General features: G+C 36.9%; 1 protein-coding gene across 2 annotated transcripts in view; it reads left to right on the top strand.

Moving 5' to 3' along the window:
* camk1b (calcium/calmodulin dependent protein kinase Ib) overlaps positions 1-16,447 on the top strand; it is a 59,752-nt gene that overhangs the window by 29,125 nt on the left and 14,180 nt on the right. For both annotated transcript variants that reach the window (XM_039656238.2, XM_039656237.2), the window contains 2 exons: positions 8,333-8,464; positions 12,987-13,061. In XM_039656238.2, the coding sequence (XP_039512172.1) occupies positions 8,333-8,464; positions 12,987-13,061 (207 nt within the window). The remainder of the gene's footprint in view (positions 1-8,332; positions 8,465-12,986; positions 13,062-16,447) is intronic.

The following is a 16,447-nucleotide window of genomic DNA, read 5'->3' as shown; positions in this document are numbered from 1 at the left end:
ATATAAAATCTCGCTACGATTTAAAATGCTACATTCTTTTATGGTGTGGACAGAGAAACACGCCATTTGTTAAACAAAATCTAATATTTAATGAAAATATAAATAATTCTAGTAAATATAAAAATACAGTGTTTGGTATTGTAATCGAACATTAAAAAATAACATTTGACCTCTAGTTCATCAGGTTAAGAATCAATGCATTTTGCAAGCAAACATGTTTATGCAGGAAGTCCCTACTGTACTGTACTGTAAATAATTTGTGTTAATAATTAAAATAATATGGCATGTTTTGGATCAGCCTGATCAGTCCAAATCCATCTTATGATACAATGCTGTTCTCAGATCAGCTATTAAGGGTAGCCTGAGTTAAACTGAGATATATTGCATCGGTCTGACTGGATTCACACACAGGCTCGGTCTGGCCTCCAGCACATGAGCTTCACCTGCTTGTTGTTTATTTTGGGTAATGTTACGTAATGCAGTCCGCAGAAATGGCGGGTCCGTGTCGAGTCTGTGGGACCTGCGCCAAACTGAATTTAGGCTGAGCACTGCCTCGGGAAGCAAGATGTCAAGTGGTGTCGCTCTCTTGAGAAATGAATTAGTTAATTGTTTGTGGTATTATAATTAGATTGAATTAATAGTTTTCTAAAGAATGTCACACCGCCGTGTAATTTGTTTACCTCAATTATACTACTTGAATCTGATTGGTTGATGAACGTTCACGGCAGACCAATAAATCAATACAGTGCAAGCCGATCCACTTTTCCATGTTGATAAGAGCATTAAAATGAGAAAAAATAAAGGGACAAAAAGAAATCAAGAGACTTCAAAATGTGTGATTAATTGCGATTAATCGCGAGTTAACAATGCGATTAATCGCTATTACATATTTTAATCGTTTGACAGCACTAATTTTGATGTTGTGACACTAAAAGATACAAGTTTCTTTTTAAAATTCATTATCATATTATTTTAGTTAAAACTCATAAATAACTAATGTTAGGGAAATCTTTTAAAGTTTTATTGCGCGTTTCTGAAAAAACAAAAATAAGTAAATATCGGCCGATATATCGGAATATCGGATTTTAAAACCAACAAATATTTGTATCGGTATCGGCCTTCAAAATCCTTAATCGGTCGGGCTCTAGTAAAAATGTAAGTTATAATTCTAAATGTAATGACACTGACACGTTTTTTCATGTTTAATTTGGAAAAGCTACTTGCTATCCTCAAGTTTGCGAGGGGCGCTCCTGTAAAAAATAAAGTGGGTGAAACTTCCGGTGAGGCGGCGGAAGTAGCATTCCAATGGTGTTTTGTGTGTTAGTTAGCGAAGAGGCTAGCTGTTTTTCGGAGAATTATTTTACTATTTAAAGACGCAAATCTTTATGAGAGATGTCGTTACGGAGCTCAGGGGCAACATGTGCTGTTCGCGGCTGTATTTATAACCGGACTAAACTAATTCACTGGCTTAAACGGGATTGTTTTGAACATAAGCTGAAAACGAAATCAGAGTGATCCTGCCAACGACTGTAACGTTAGTTTCCATCACCTCCCAAAAGACGACGAATCTTCCTGTGTACATTTGTTTAAATTCTTAATATTCTATAAACTCTATCAGCATGTGATTGGCTGTTCGCTACTGATGTTACACCTAAACTCAGGATCAAAGCCTGTGGTGACAGAATACCAAATGTGCCAGTTAATGTTATTCATTTATAATTTTGAATAAACTCAAAGCACAATGACTAAGTGTGTATTTTTTATTTTAATTGTTTGTCATCTCACACAACTGTCTGTCACCATGCCTTGATGAGTATTGATTATTAATAATACTTCCAATCAACTACTGCGGAGGGTAAAGGCATTGTTATTTCACTTTTTTTAATTTGGTTGAGGTTTTGTTCCCACATCGTTAGCTAGTTTGGATCGCTATAACTTGAATGACTGTCAACTGTTGAATGAACGAGTGTCAAGCATGTCGAGTCGCGCTTTGTTTACTTCCAACCAGAAGTCGCGCCCACTTTTGGCGCAAGGCCTCATGGGGCGTAGGAAACTTGTGGATAAAGCAATTTGTTGTATAAAGTGATATTGAAATAAACAGATCAGATGCTTTCTTAACCGCTGTTTTCTCACGCTGTCATTTGTGTTATTGAGAGGAAATCACATATATTTTGCATATTCATCTAAACAGGATGTGCTTTCTTTTCAACCCTAAGTGACGAACATGAAGGGCCATTACATTTCCATGAAGTATCCAGAAGAATGTTTCACAATTAGCCATATGATAACCTTGTGATAATCTTTTTTCAAATAATTGGTTAAAAAAATGATTGGTCTCCATGATCTGGTTGCATTTGTTATTGAACTATCTCTTTAAAATGTGTTTCCGAGAAGGCTTTCTCGTCTGCAGTGAGATGTGCGAGTCGCGTAACACAGACTGGAAGTCGCTGAGCGAGTCCTGACCTCTTGTTTCCTCTCAGGGAAACCACAATTTCTCCAGCGGCCAAACCAAGCAAAAGTGTGTTTTTAATGGTATGAGAAAGAAGGAGAGAGAAATAGAAAGCATGTTAATGGGAAAGAGTGCTTAATGGAGGGAAAGAAACGAGAAAGGATTGAGAATGTGACAGTATTATTGACATTATCACGATGTCAATGATTGTTCCTAATGGTACTCCGAAACATGCAGTGTGACGAGCTTGCTGAACAAATGACTCAAATAAACTGGATTATTTTTCCGCAGCTGACAGCCAATCACGAAATGGGTTTAGCATTAAAATGACATCAAATGACATTTTTTTTTAGACTTTATAACTTTTCATAAACAGTCACAACAACATACAATCTTTCAGAGCAATCGTTTATGAATGTTGATAAAACAAAATTGATATGTCAGATGGTACATTGGTCAATAAACATGTCATGGAGTCGTAAACACAATCACTTTTTCCCAATACTGCAAATACTTATCCATCTGTAGGTTTAAAGCCAAACAAAATGGCATTCTTTCAAGCATAATGTTATGATTCCAGATCATGTTGTGGAGTCCATCTCTGCCCCAGCGTCCCTCTCTCTGTCCTCTTTGTATTTGGGGAAGTATAATGAGGAAGCCACAACAGACAGGCCTGTGTTTTAATCTAGTCCACATCCCCTGGTCCAGCAGATGGCCGTCCTCTTGTGTCACTGACCGGAGAGGAATGTGCTGCTTTGCCCCAGTTCCCCGGCTCTGAACTGAAGACGAGGATCACTAATAATCATACTTAAGGTTAAGCAATCTCCTCGCAACCCAGATCAGCGCACAACCACCTACCTAGAAACTGTATAGCAGGCAACACACTAAATAATAATTGATAATTCCGATGAGGTGATAATTATTTTCATGCTATGTCTAGGCGATATGCCCCAAAAATAAAATCTCGATTTTTTTTTTTTCAGAACGACTGAATCGCGATTTCGATTCTTTTAATCTTTAACTAGACAACTTCAAATCGTAACTTCAATATGATTCAAGTGACATTCTCTTTATTAACCACGACCTGATCAACATGCTGGAAATGAATAAAATATGCACGAAATATTTAGGGCTGTGAAACGATTAATCGCGATTAGTCGCTTCCAAAATGAAAGTATATGTGTGTGTGGTGTGTATAATTATTTTGTATATATAAATACATACACATGCATGTATAGATTTAAGAAATATATTTATACACAATTAATATTATACATAAATATAAATATTTGATATATTAATAACACATTTTTCTTAAATATATACATGCATACAAAATAATTGTACACACCACACACACATATATTATGTAAACACAAACTTTTATTTTGGGTGCGATTAATCGCGATTAATGTGCACAGCCCTAGAAATATTAAGGCAAATATTGTACAAATGTGTCTTAAACATACTCAGAAGTAAATAAAAAATGTAAAAACGGAAAGTATTTCGTAGCCAAAATGTAATAACAACAAATAACAGCAGTAATAGGCTATCATTAACTTCAAATTCTTCGTAAAAACTAAAAATAACAGCAGATTTCAGCCTGTCACCATCATACAAACATATATACCAAACATACAGTAGTAGCTCTTTACAGGTTTTTATGTTCCAATGCGCTATTTTACTATGCACTGATATGAACATTTTGGCCGAGTCCGAGAACCGATAATTCTTTATATTTGAAAGCTGATAACCGATATATCGGCCGATAAATCTAAATCCAAATTTTTATGTACATTTTGATTACAAATCTCACCATGTCTCAAACACACATTTACAGTATAACGTTCTCATTTGTAATTTTATGTAGCCGATATGACAGGCTTGCGCTGCACATGTTGCACTTTACTGTATTTTCCTTTTTTAAAGTGATTTCAAGCAATTCAAAACCATCATGTTGAACAGTGTGCATCTGAGTCTCAGCTGAAGGAAATAATACATAATTTATCGGCTTTAATATATTGGCCAAATTTTCTTATTGGGCCGATAACAATAACTTTTAAAATGAACATATATCGGCTGATACCGATATGGTTGCCGATATATCGTGCATCCCTATATTTTCCTTGTTGCACTCGTTGCGTCTAGAAACTGTCTTTGAAACTGCATTCGAAAAACATGGCAGTCAAGTTAAAAAAAGTTAAACTCGCCCGTCTCTTATTTTTTTCAAAGCAATAACGCATTTCTCAGTGAACCGACGTGTTCATCATGTGGTCGGATCATTTTCTTGTCTTAACTGTTATCATAGCTAAATTGTCAACATGTCTAATTGTAACATGAACCGATTTAAAAATAATAAAAACGTGGAAAAACATTAAATTCAAATTCATCAAAAAAAAAAAACGTAAAAAATCACCAAGCCCTAGTTATGGGCACTAAAACTAGAGCCAGACCGATATTATCGGCCGATATTAGGCGTTTTCCAAACTATCGGTATCGGCAGTTATAATGGCCGATAAATGAATATTTCAAAAATAAAATAAAAATGGCTGAAAAACACTTGAACCATGTCATGAGTGTTGGAGTTGTATAGTTTGTCCACCAGAGGGCGCTCTACATCGTTCCTGTTGGCAACACTCGTTGAGTTGGTCACGATACATACATTGCTTGAATAACAATTAAAAGAACATCCCCATCAGTTCTCTTAACTCAAATAAGCATAACAACATTTGTGACTTAATTTGTGAAATAAATAAATAAATAAAATATCGGCCGATATATCGGAATATCGGATTGTAAAACCGAAAAATATTTGTATCGGTATCGGGCCTTTATCGGTCGGGCTCTAATTAAAACTGATAATAACTGTTTGATTTTCTATTGTTAGAATTCATAAAATTGTTACTGGCCAAATGGCAATTGACTCATATACTCACCAACACCGAATTTAACTCTCATTTTGCGTTTGGCGAGTGTTCATTTTAAACAAATTTTAGCCTTTCTGCATGTGTTCGTCGTGTGCATCCAGTTGTCAAACCACATTGAGTTTGATGAGGTCACATGAGGTCCGACATATGCACTGTTTGCTGTTTTACGCTTGTCATGCCAATATCTGTGTGCCATGTTCAGTTGTGTGTCCTCAGCGTCAGCGGTTTAGCCCACAGTCGTCCCCTGTCCTCTGGTCATGTGCTGAGGACACATGTACGTGCGCAGGCTTAACTATGCATCATATCAGTGTTTGTCCTCGGGGATAAGGTTGCCTGGCCGGATCTGTGCCGCTGAGGAGCGATAATCACATCCTGTTTAATAATGAGTTTGCTCATAATCTTCATTCCATTCTCAAATATTGAACAGGCGGGCTGGTTTGCTGATGAAATCTGAGCGTTTAGGCCTGATCACAGATCATGTTCGTGATGTTTCTCTGTGAACAACTGAAGTTGAATCAACACTCTGTAAATACATTTTTTATTGCTTAGTTGGGGTTTAAATTAGAGCCAGACCGATATTAGGCATTTTCCATAATATCGGTATCGGCAGTTATAATGGCCGATAAATGAATAATATTTAAAAAATAAAATAAAAACGGACGAAACATACTTCAATCATCTCTCCTTGGCCTGTTATATTGAAAATGTATGTTTTACATTTTGCAGTATGATGTCATCTATTGCTAAATTATGGCTCATCATAGACTTGCTAATGCCACTATCATCAGTGGAAGACCGCTAATGAGCTTGGAAACCACAATGAACTTTTTCTGCCTAAATAAAGTAATGATTACTGTATTTATAACTCGCATATCTCTAGTTACAGTCCCTGCATTGTAAAATGTAAGTTATACTTGCGAGGAGTGAACATTTAGACATAGAGAAAAAGTATTAAACGTGTCTTGTGCAGTAAAGTTAGCTTTTCTTTTACACGTCTGTGAAATCCAACAATAATTAATAAATAAAAAAAATATCGGCCGATATATCGGATTTTAAAACCCAAAAATATTGTATCGGTATCGGCCGTCAAAATCCTGTAATGTCATCGGTTTGGATCGGGACAAAACCTGAACTAAAAACCTGAACCTGAAATCTATTCATCATATAAAGTGAGCGTATCTCTTCACGGTTAAAACATTTTGTTTTATGACCTGTTTGGACCTTCTTAAGTTTGATTACCTGGACATAATCCTCTTTAAATGACTGTTTCGAAGATTAACCAAGTTTGGAATAACATGAGGATGATTAAATGATGACAAAGTTTTCATTTTTGGGTGAACTCTCCCTTTAATCTCTTCTAGAGAGCTCGCTGCCGGTGCTGTTTTCCCTTCACAGGAAGTCTGTTACATCTGCTTCCTGTTTCCCTGCTTTCACTATAGTGGATGCTTAATGTGCAGTGATCATTTGAACCAATGGGCAGGGCCTCAGAAACTAAATATTGTTGTCACGTTCACAGTTGGAGATAAGAACTCAAATTTACATGGAAGAGCTTTTATTGCTTGCCATTATGCCCTTGTGTGTGTGGTTAGCTCTTGTTAAGACACGTCTGTTTGAGCATGTCAACATTCGTCCCATCTGTGACTTGCACTGTATTTGTCGATCAGATTACTAGTGAAATGACAGGAGCGCTGTCCCAGCATGATGTTACTCCTCCCAGCAAACTTAGGAATTTTGTTGTTGTTTTAGTTAGTGGCTGCCAACTATTTCTGACCCAGGAACTAATGATATTTTAGTGCTATGTATATAGGCTAGTATTATAGTAATATTTTGAATGAGCTTTTTAACATTTTCTTTTCTTTTTTTTAGTTTTAAGAATTGTGTTGATTTTTAATATATATTCATATGTAGCTTTATTTCAGTTTTAGTGGTCACACTTTATATTGTATTTAACTAAATGCACTAATTAGGCACAATGTACTTATTGTGTTGTATTGAAAAACACTTGTGCTGCTATTGAGGTGTAATACGGGTAAGGATAGGGACAGGTTTGATGGTATGCTTAGATTTAAAGGTGGGTTAAAGTTTAATATAAAAATATGTATGTACACAATAAATTAATTGTATCAAATGATTAATTGAAATGTTATTACATAATAGTTTAAGACACTTCATATAAATATTAGGGCTGTCAAACGATTAATCACATCCAAAATAAAAGTCTGTGTTTACATAATATATGTGGGTGCTCTGTGTATAATTAATATATTTATATATAGGAAGAGTTCAGATGCAAAAGCCTCTAAATGCCAATTGAAATTTGAAATTTTCTTCTAAAATGACCATTTTTATCAAGCTTGTATATTTAAGTTCAGTAATTTCACTTAAATGACAAATAATAGGTAATCTTCATTGCCATTTAAGTGAAATTATATTCATGAAATATTCATGAAAATGTTTCTTAAATATATACAAGCATATGTGTGTGTATATATATATATATATATATATATATATAATTATACACAGTGCACCCACATATATTATGTAAACACAAACTTTTATTTTGGATGCGATTAACTTTTTGACACAATTTTGGTACTTTAACTTATCTATTTCAGTTAGTTGTCAGTGAAACATTTAAAATGTTTAAGTTTAATGTGTTTTAACATTTTTAAATGTAATGCAATATGGATATATATTTCAATTATCAAAAATCTTGGTAACACTTTACAGTATTGACTAACACAAACTAACAATTTTTAATTTTACAAACTAACAATTACATACTCAGATCATTATTTAACGTTCATTTATGTAGTTAGAAATGCTATGAAATGCATATGCTATTTATGGTCTAAATATTTTGTGTATATACAGGATTTTGATGGAACCCTAATGGTCTGTTGACGCCTGGTTTTATTGTATTCTGATTGGTTATTTGGATTTTGTCTTACAGAGGGGCTTTCTCTGAGGTGGTGCTCGCAGAGGAGAAGAGGACGAGAAAACTAGTGGCGATTAAGTGCATCGCGAAAAAAGCTCTGGAGGGGAAAGAAAACAGCATTGAAAATGAGATCGCTGTGCTCCACAAGTGAGTCATTGAAACAGATGTTTTAGTTCACTTACAGATGTATATGACACACACACACATTAAATATCACACCCTAGCTGTATGAACACTGTTGTAAAGTCCATGTTCATCTAATATGTAACAGACATGTTATCTCAGGGAGAGCGGACTGCAAGTGTGTGTTAAAAATCTCATGTTTAAACTGCTGGAATCATAAAGCTCTGTGGGAATGACTGAAGCCGGAGCAGCCGACGCTATTTTTAGTGGCTGGGTTGCCTGGGTTACCACAGCCAAAGAGGCACAACGTTCACAGAGATATTTGAGGCAACGTGTGAATGAGGAAGACACATTTCTCAACAATGCTGCTGGCACCAGTGAAATGGCCTTAGATTTAAACTACGAATTACCGTGCTTTCCACCCTCATATCCCCCTGAGACGAGAGATTTATGTATTTTTTTGTTTGGAAAAAAAATCCTCCGATGACACAAAAATCGTCATTTTGCGTCATCTGAGGATGTTTTGTCCAGAGGCTAAAGACTACAGTCAGTATTCGGGTCTGTCCCGCATGTCCTCAACCCGCCAATAGAGGGCGATCTCACTCACAGAATGAACACATAGTGTCGGCCATCTTTGTTTGGAAGCTAAGCTAGCAGGCTCTTGTTCACTGGAGAAAGCGAGACTTCCTTAGATTTCCACGACGCATGCGCGAGAACTGAACTGAAGTAGTGTAAGGAGATCGCAATTCTCGCGCATGCGTCGTGGAAATCTAAGGAAGTCTCGTTTCTGGCCTACAAGGAAGAAAAGGAATAGTCGAATAAACTCGTTATTTTTGTTTGTTTTTTGGCACAAAAAGTATTCGCGTCGCTTGATAAACATATAGTTGAGCCACGGTAGTCACTTGGGATATTTAAACATTTTCTTCATTGACTTTCTGGGCCGTCAAGAGGCAGTCCCTTAGGAGCCAATGTGGTAGTTATACAGCTCTCAAATTTAATCAAAAATATCTTCATTTGTGTTCCGGAGACGAACGAAGGTCTTACGGGGTTGGTACACTCGCTTACAGTGAGTAATTAATGACTTAATTTTCATTTTTGGGTGAACTAACCCTTTAAGGCATAGTGGGCGTAAGCGGCGTTTACGTGCGTTTAGCGTACACTACATCCCTGACTATAAACTGAACTAGTTCATTTTAAAATTTGTGAACTGAACTTCATAGTTCATATAGAAAGTCCTAACCTTCCCAACACTGGTCATTTATAATAGCAATAGTATTCATTAACAATAATCCTCTTGTTGTGGAGTCGTGCCTGCCCACAGTTGTGTGGGTCGGAGTGGTGAAGGAGGCAAAGGCGAGGCCACCAGAACGGAGGGAAGGGGAGTGGGTGAGCGTACATGTTGCTGAAGGGAGAGAAAGAATGAGAATGAGTGGAAGAGATCCTCAGTGACTCATTCAGGTGCCTCTGTCGTGTCGGATTGCCAGTGGGAAGGTGTGTGGGATTCCACCGTTCGGCTCAATTAGAGCCCCCGCATGTCGCACACACACTCACGCAGTCCTTCTGTAAGTCAATGAAAATCCCCTGGACTGTTGGCTGTTGTGGGGGCAGTGAACACTGAGGGTCAGGGGTCACGGAGGAAGATGCGTGACAGTAGTTGATACATCAACTCTTCTTTGTTATGCACTAGACTAACACAAAATCCTCCCCCTCATAGACCTTAGTCAGAATAGACGGCATATTTAATTTGAATGAACTCAAGGCTGTGTGGGAGGGAAGTACAGTCTGTTCAATATGTCACAAGCTGCGTTCTGATTCTCCAGTGTTCACTGAGAGTTTACTTCATATTATGCCATTCGTTTATTTGGACTTCCCCGAATCGGCATCAAACAAAGATGAAACTTGTGTCAGACAGATTTGGGATTGAGTACGATGATGATGACGTCTTGTACCTATGGAACCACGTAAAATGCGTAAAATAAACATCTTCATATATGGATACATATAATACGCATCAACACCCCCATCCCTTCAAATATGGGTGGATTCCAGCTGTGGCGTAGCCTGACTAACGTAGCCTGGGAACGACATGTTCAAATTTGAGGCGTGGTTTACGAATACCCAGAGCCGTTTATTGGGTGCTACGAATGTCTAGCCTGGTTAAAACATGACCATTCTCGGTTGTAACTAGGGTTGGGTATCGAGAATCGAGTATCGATTGGAATCGGGACTAACTTTTCGTTTTTCCCGGAATCGTTCAAAAGTTAAAATTTCGATTCCTAGTTTCGATATTCACAGTCCGCCGAGCGGAAGAAGAAACCGCTGAACAACACCAACGAAGAAGCGTCTACCGGAAGTGTTGGCATAACCGCGCGAGTCGAACATGAGTACCTTACGTCGGAGATCCAAAGTGTGGCTTCACTTTTCTAAAAGTAACGAAATCTCGGCAAAATGCAAAATTTGTGACAAAAGGAGTATTTTTACTGAAGGAGTATTTCTTTCAGAATGGATTTTTTCCTTCAGAAAGAGCGTTGGTTAGCAAGGTTAGCTAAACTTTTTTGACCCTGCCTCTTAAAAGAATCGGAATCGAGAATCGTTAGGAACCGGAATCGAAACAAGGAATCGGAATCGGAATCGTTCAAATTCAAACGATACCCAAGCCTAGTTATAACTGAGTTCATTTCGTTTCCAGAGGGGCGTCGCCAACAGACGTCGAGGATAGACCTAAAACCAATCAGAGCGATGAAGGAGATGACGTATGCAGAGCGGATGAGAAACATCTCCGAGTGTTGTTATTTGCTCGGTTTTTAACAAAAAGGAAACGTTCAAATCGCTTAAAACAGACGCGATAGCTGATTCCAACGAGTGATGTTCGACGGCGGCATCCATCTTTGTAATTTAGGCTACTATTCATCGTGCAAGTCATCGTGTAAAGCCCACCCCACGTTTCTGATTGGTACCTCGATTTCGACGGATTGGAAATGGGCTTGAATGAGCTGTTTGCTAGAGTAACTTTCAGAGCAAATCTACATTTTCCGGAAGTTGTCTGGGTTTTCCCAGGGTACCTGTACGTAGCTCATAGCCAATCGTTTCAATTATACTAGATGACATATGTAGAGTGAAAGAAATTCGAAATTATTAGTTTGTTCAATAACCACGCATAAACAATATTCTCTCAAAAATACAAACATGTACATACATGTTGCTCACATATTATGGTAGTCTTGTTTGTGCTAAATAGAGTGTAATTTCACCTGTGCCATTAATATGTTTATAAGCACAAATGTCAAGGCATGTCAGAACATCTCAAGGACCCCAAAGGGTTAATGAAAAAAAAAAAGTCATTTCTGATTCAATTCCGTAATTCCCAAATGAGTAGTTTAGTACCTTTTTCCTTAATCATAATAATAAGTTTAGCTCTTTTGTATTATTTTTCGCTCAAAAATGAAAGTTTGTGATATTGTGATTAGTCTTGTAGCTTTGGTGGATTGTAAATCTTTTTGAATAATGTTTTGAAATTCCTGGAATAAAATATAAAATTCCTCTAATAAAAATGTTGGGTTGTTTTAACCCAACTTTGGGTCAAATATGGACGAGCCCAGCCATTGGGTTACATTTTTAAATGACATTTTTAACCCAATGTTTGAGTTTTTCAAAATTGGGTTAAAACAACCCAGCATTTTTTTTTAGAATGTAGAACCACTGAAGGCCGCTGATCTAAAAAAGTGCTGGGTTATTTCAACCCAAATTTGGGTCAAATATGGACAAACCCAAATGTTGGGTTTAAAAATGTAATTAAAAAAATGTACAGTTGAAAGTTAAAGTTAAAGTTTTAAATGACATTTTTAACCCAACATTTGGGTTTGTCCATATTTTACCCAATTCTGGGTCAAAACAACCCAGCTTTGTTTAGAGTGAAATTAAAGATGAACCCCTTTCCTCCATGCGTTTGTGAGATGTGCCTGTTGCCTTCTCGCTACGAGTGTCTCGCTGTGCCAGCTGCTCTGCAAATGTCACATTATGTTGTTGTTAGTAACATGTCCTACAGTATGTTTGTAATAGGCATGAGACACTTGATGAAACTCTCTCCCTCCCCCTCTGTCTGGTTTTCCTCTCACTCTCTTTTTCAGGATTCAATGCACTCAGACCTGGTTTCATATTTACATTGCATCTCAGGCTATAGACAACTAGTAACCTGATTCCAGGTCCCCTTGGTAAATATTTATGACGCATCTCTGGATCAGTTTAACGGTATAGAACATTGTGGCAGAGATTGGTCTGGACCAGGAGAGATCAGCTTTCATGGAGATCGACTGCGAAGCTCTAATTAACAAAGCATGCGTTTGACACTTTCGGCTCAACCCAAACAGATGGTTTCGAGCCTTGAAGGAATATTTCACGTCGACAGCACAAAAAATGCTCCATGACTTTAGTGTGATGAAGTCACTATCTAACCTTTCCTGTGTAAAGTTATATATGATGGTGCCTAGATGTTTTGCCTTATCTCTGGATTGACGTGTTTTTCCCCCCATCTTTCTCTTGCTCTCAGGATTAAACATGCCAACATAGTTTCCCTGGAGGACATCTACGAGTGTAAATCGCACCTCTACCTTGTCATGCAACTGTGAGTGATTGATCTTTTATTTGAACGTTTGCTGTTGTCCCATATTTCCAGCTTTCCACAGAGTGCATGAGCCGACCTGCGAACAATTCAGCCATTATCTAGTGCAGCTGCCATGTGCTGGATGCCGTTTTTAGCTCCTTATCTCAAACTCACTCATTTCCGTGACTTAAAGGCTCTCTAAGTTGAGCTTGTATGGTGAATGAATCTAAATGCAGGCCAAAAGCTGTATTTTAAAGCATTTGTAAAAATGTAAAAGTATAGAACAGACATTTATTCGTATTGCTACCATACATAAATGTAGACATTTAGACCCAGAATATTCTCTACATGAGTATATGAACACATTTTTGTATTATACATGTGTTCTAATTGTATTCTAGGATATGTCTCCTCTATAACACAGTGTAAGTAAATGTTACATTCTCAGCCAAAGGAGACACTGTAACGACATCAGCGGAAACTGCTATGATTGCAATATACTGGTTTAGCTTTGACATCATCACATTTGTGTGCTTGCCTACATTGTTCGATTTTCTGCGTTATTCGCATCTGTAGCAAACATTTTTATTGAACATTCCAGGATTTTCTCCATATAATGGACTTCAATGGGGTCCAAACGGTTCAAGGTCCAAATGAGAGTTTCAGTGCAAACTGTTCAAAGGGCTTTAACCCTTGTGCTGCATTAGATTTTTAACACCGTTGAGTGCATTAAGGACCAAAAATGGCCACATATTAAACATTGCCTAAAATATTATATATTATTATTATTTTCCACTTTTACCAAGTTAAATCTTTTAACCAGCATCAGTCCTCATCATAACTACCAAAAATGTATTCAATTTCAGGATTTCTTTAATTACCAGTTTTGTTTGCGAAACCATCGATTTGTATAAGAGGAAAAAACACAAAAATTCAATTATTTTCAATAAACTAAATGCAAAGAGAAAACTTTAGATTTGGATTATCACAGTCCCGCTTTGCAAAAAATCCCACTTAGCGCGTTAGAGACCAAAAATGGCCACCTATTAAACATTGCCTATTGCCTAAAATAAGGTGCATTTCCACCCATAGGGAATAAATATGTAGTGACGTCATCTGGTGGAATACACTATATAATGCAAATATAATGCTTTTGCTTCAAAATGAAAGGATGTTTGTGCAAAAATCATGTTTCATGTATTACTGACAGCCTCAGTTTTAATGGGTTTCAATGGGCCATTTTTGGTCTTTATGGTGCTGAGTGTTACTATTTGATCTACACAGTGTGTGTTATACATATTTTGCAAAATGGGATCACACTTTTTACATGTATCCAAAAAGTCACAATTTTGCCAAATTTCATACCATTTGCATTAAAACAGCCAAAATGGTCAAAGAAATTAAACTGCAAAAGACCAAAAATGCCCCTAATGCAGCATAAGGGTTAAACGATGCCAGACGATGAATAAGGGTCTTATCAAGCGAAACGATCGCTCATTTAAAAAAAATAAAATAAAGTTTAAGTTTTATAAGCTCAAATGCTCGCCTTGCTCTGTTCTGTGACGCACGTTTGTGACTCTCCTGTTCGCACTCGTTCATCAAAATGAACAAATCTTTTTCCGAGTCATTCATCGAACGAAACGAACGAATTGACTTGAGATTTGTGCTTATAAAAAGTAAATTTTGTTATTTATTTATTAAATGAGCGATCGTTTCGCTTGATAAGACCCTTATTCATCATCTGGAATTGTTTAAAGCCCTTTGAACAGTTTGCACTGAAACTCTCATTTGGACCTTGAACCGTTTGGTCCCCATTGAAGTCCATTATATGGAGAAAAATCCTGGAATGTTTTCATCAAAAACCTTAATTTCTTTTCGACTGAAGAAAGAAAGACATGGACATCTTGGATGACACGGGGGTGAGTAAATTATCAGCAAAAGTTTTTTTAAAAGTGAACTACTCCTTTAAGTTAGTGATTGCTATCAGGATGTAAAGACACTTTCAGCCAGCAAAACCACATTCCACAAAGATAGAGCAGGTTTATGACATCTTCAAAGTTGCGTTTCAAGAGCGAGTCACAGTAATAGTGCAAAAAGTGTGCTGTCATTTCCTCTGAACTCAAGATCTACTGATAGACCACACTTAGACTTACCATACATGGAGATATACCTACACTGGTCAGTTTAAAGGTGAGGTGTGCAATTCCCCCTCTTGCCTCATTAAATGGAATCACAAAAGTAATGATTGTTAAACTATTTCTACTGAAAACTCCCTCGATCTGCCATTGGTTGATTAAACAATTAGCCACATTCTGTTGGTTGAGCCAGAGTTGCTGTGTCTGGTTGGGGTGCATTTTTTCTGTACAACGCCGTAACTTACAGCTTAAAGGAGTAGATCACTTTTAAAAAAAACTTTTGCTGATAATTTACTCACCCCCATGTCATCCAAGATGGCCACGTCTTTGTTTGTCGGTCGAAAAGAAATTAAGGTTTTTGATGAAAACATTCCAGGATTTTCTCCATATAATGGACTTCAATGGGGTCCAAACGGCTCAAAGTCCAAATGAGAGTTTCAGTGCAGCTTCAAAGGACTTTAAACGATTCCAGACGATGAATAAGGGTCTTATCTAGCGAAACCATCGCTCATTTACATTTTTTATTTTTTTTTAAATACGTTTTATAAGCACAAATGCTCGCCTTGCTCTGTTCTGTGATCCGCGTTTGTGACTCTCCTGTTCAAACTCGTTCATCAAAATGAACAAATCTGACTGACAGACAAGAACTGTTTGACCTAAAAATATCAAAATTGAAAATATTGTGGAAACAAAGACACCTACATCTTGGATGCCCTTGAGGTAAGATAAAACGGTAACACTTTACAATAAGGTTCATTAGTTAACATTAGTTAACTACATTAGTTACACTCTAAAAAATGCTGGGTTGTTTTAACCCAATTTTGGGTCAAATATGGACAAACCCTAAATGTTGGGTTAAAAATGTAATGTAAAAAATTAACCCAACAGCTGGGTTATTCCATATTTGACCCAAAGTTGGGTTAAAACAACCCAGCATTTTTTAGAGTGTAACATTGAACAATACTTCTTCAGCATTTATTAATCTTAGTTAATATTAATTCCAACATTTACTAATACGTTATTAAAATCAAAGGTTAACATTAGTTAATGGACTGTGAACTAACATGAACGCACAATGAACAGCTGTATTTGTATTAACTAACATTAACAAAGATTAATAAACACTGTAACTAATGCATTGCTCATCGTTAGTTCATGCATTTGCTAATGTTAACTAATGAACCTTATTGTAAAGTGTTACCGCTAAAACATACCAAAAATTAATTTCAAAGTGAACTATCCCTTTAACGTTGAAATAATGACACACTTCAT

Source organism: Pimephales promelas, chromosome 21 (assembly GCF_988280905.1).
Source record: "Pimephales promelas chromosome 21, fPimPro1.hap1.1, whole genome shotgun sequence".
Lineage (NCBI taxonomy): Eukaryota > Metazoa > Chordata > Actinopteri > Cypriniformes > Leuciscidae > Pimephales > Pimephales promelas.
This window is presented reverse-complemented; position numbering and strand designations above follow the sequence as displayed.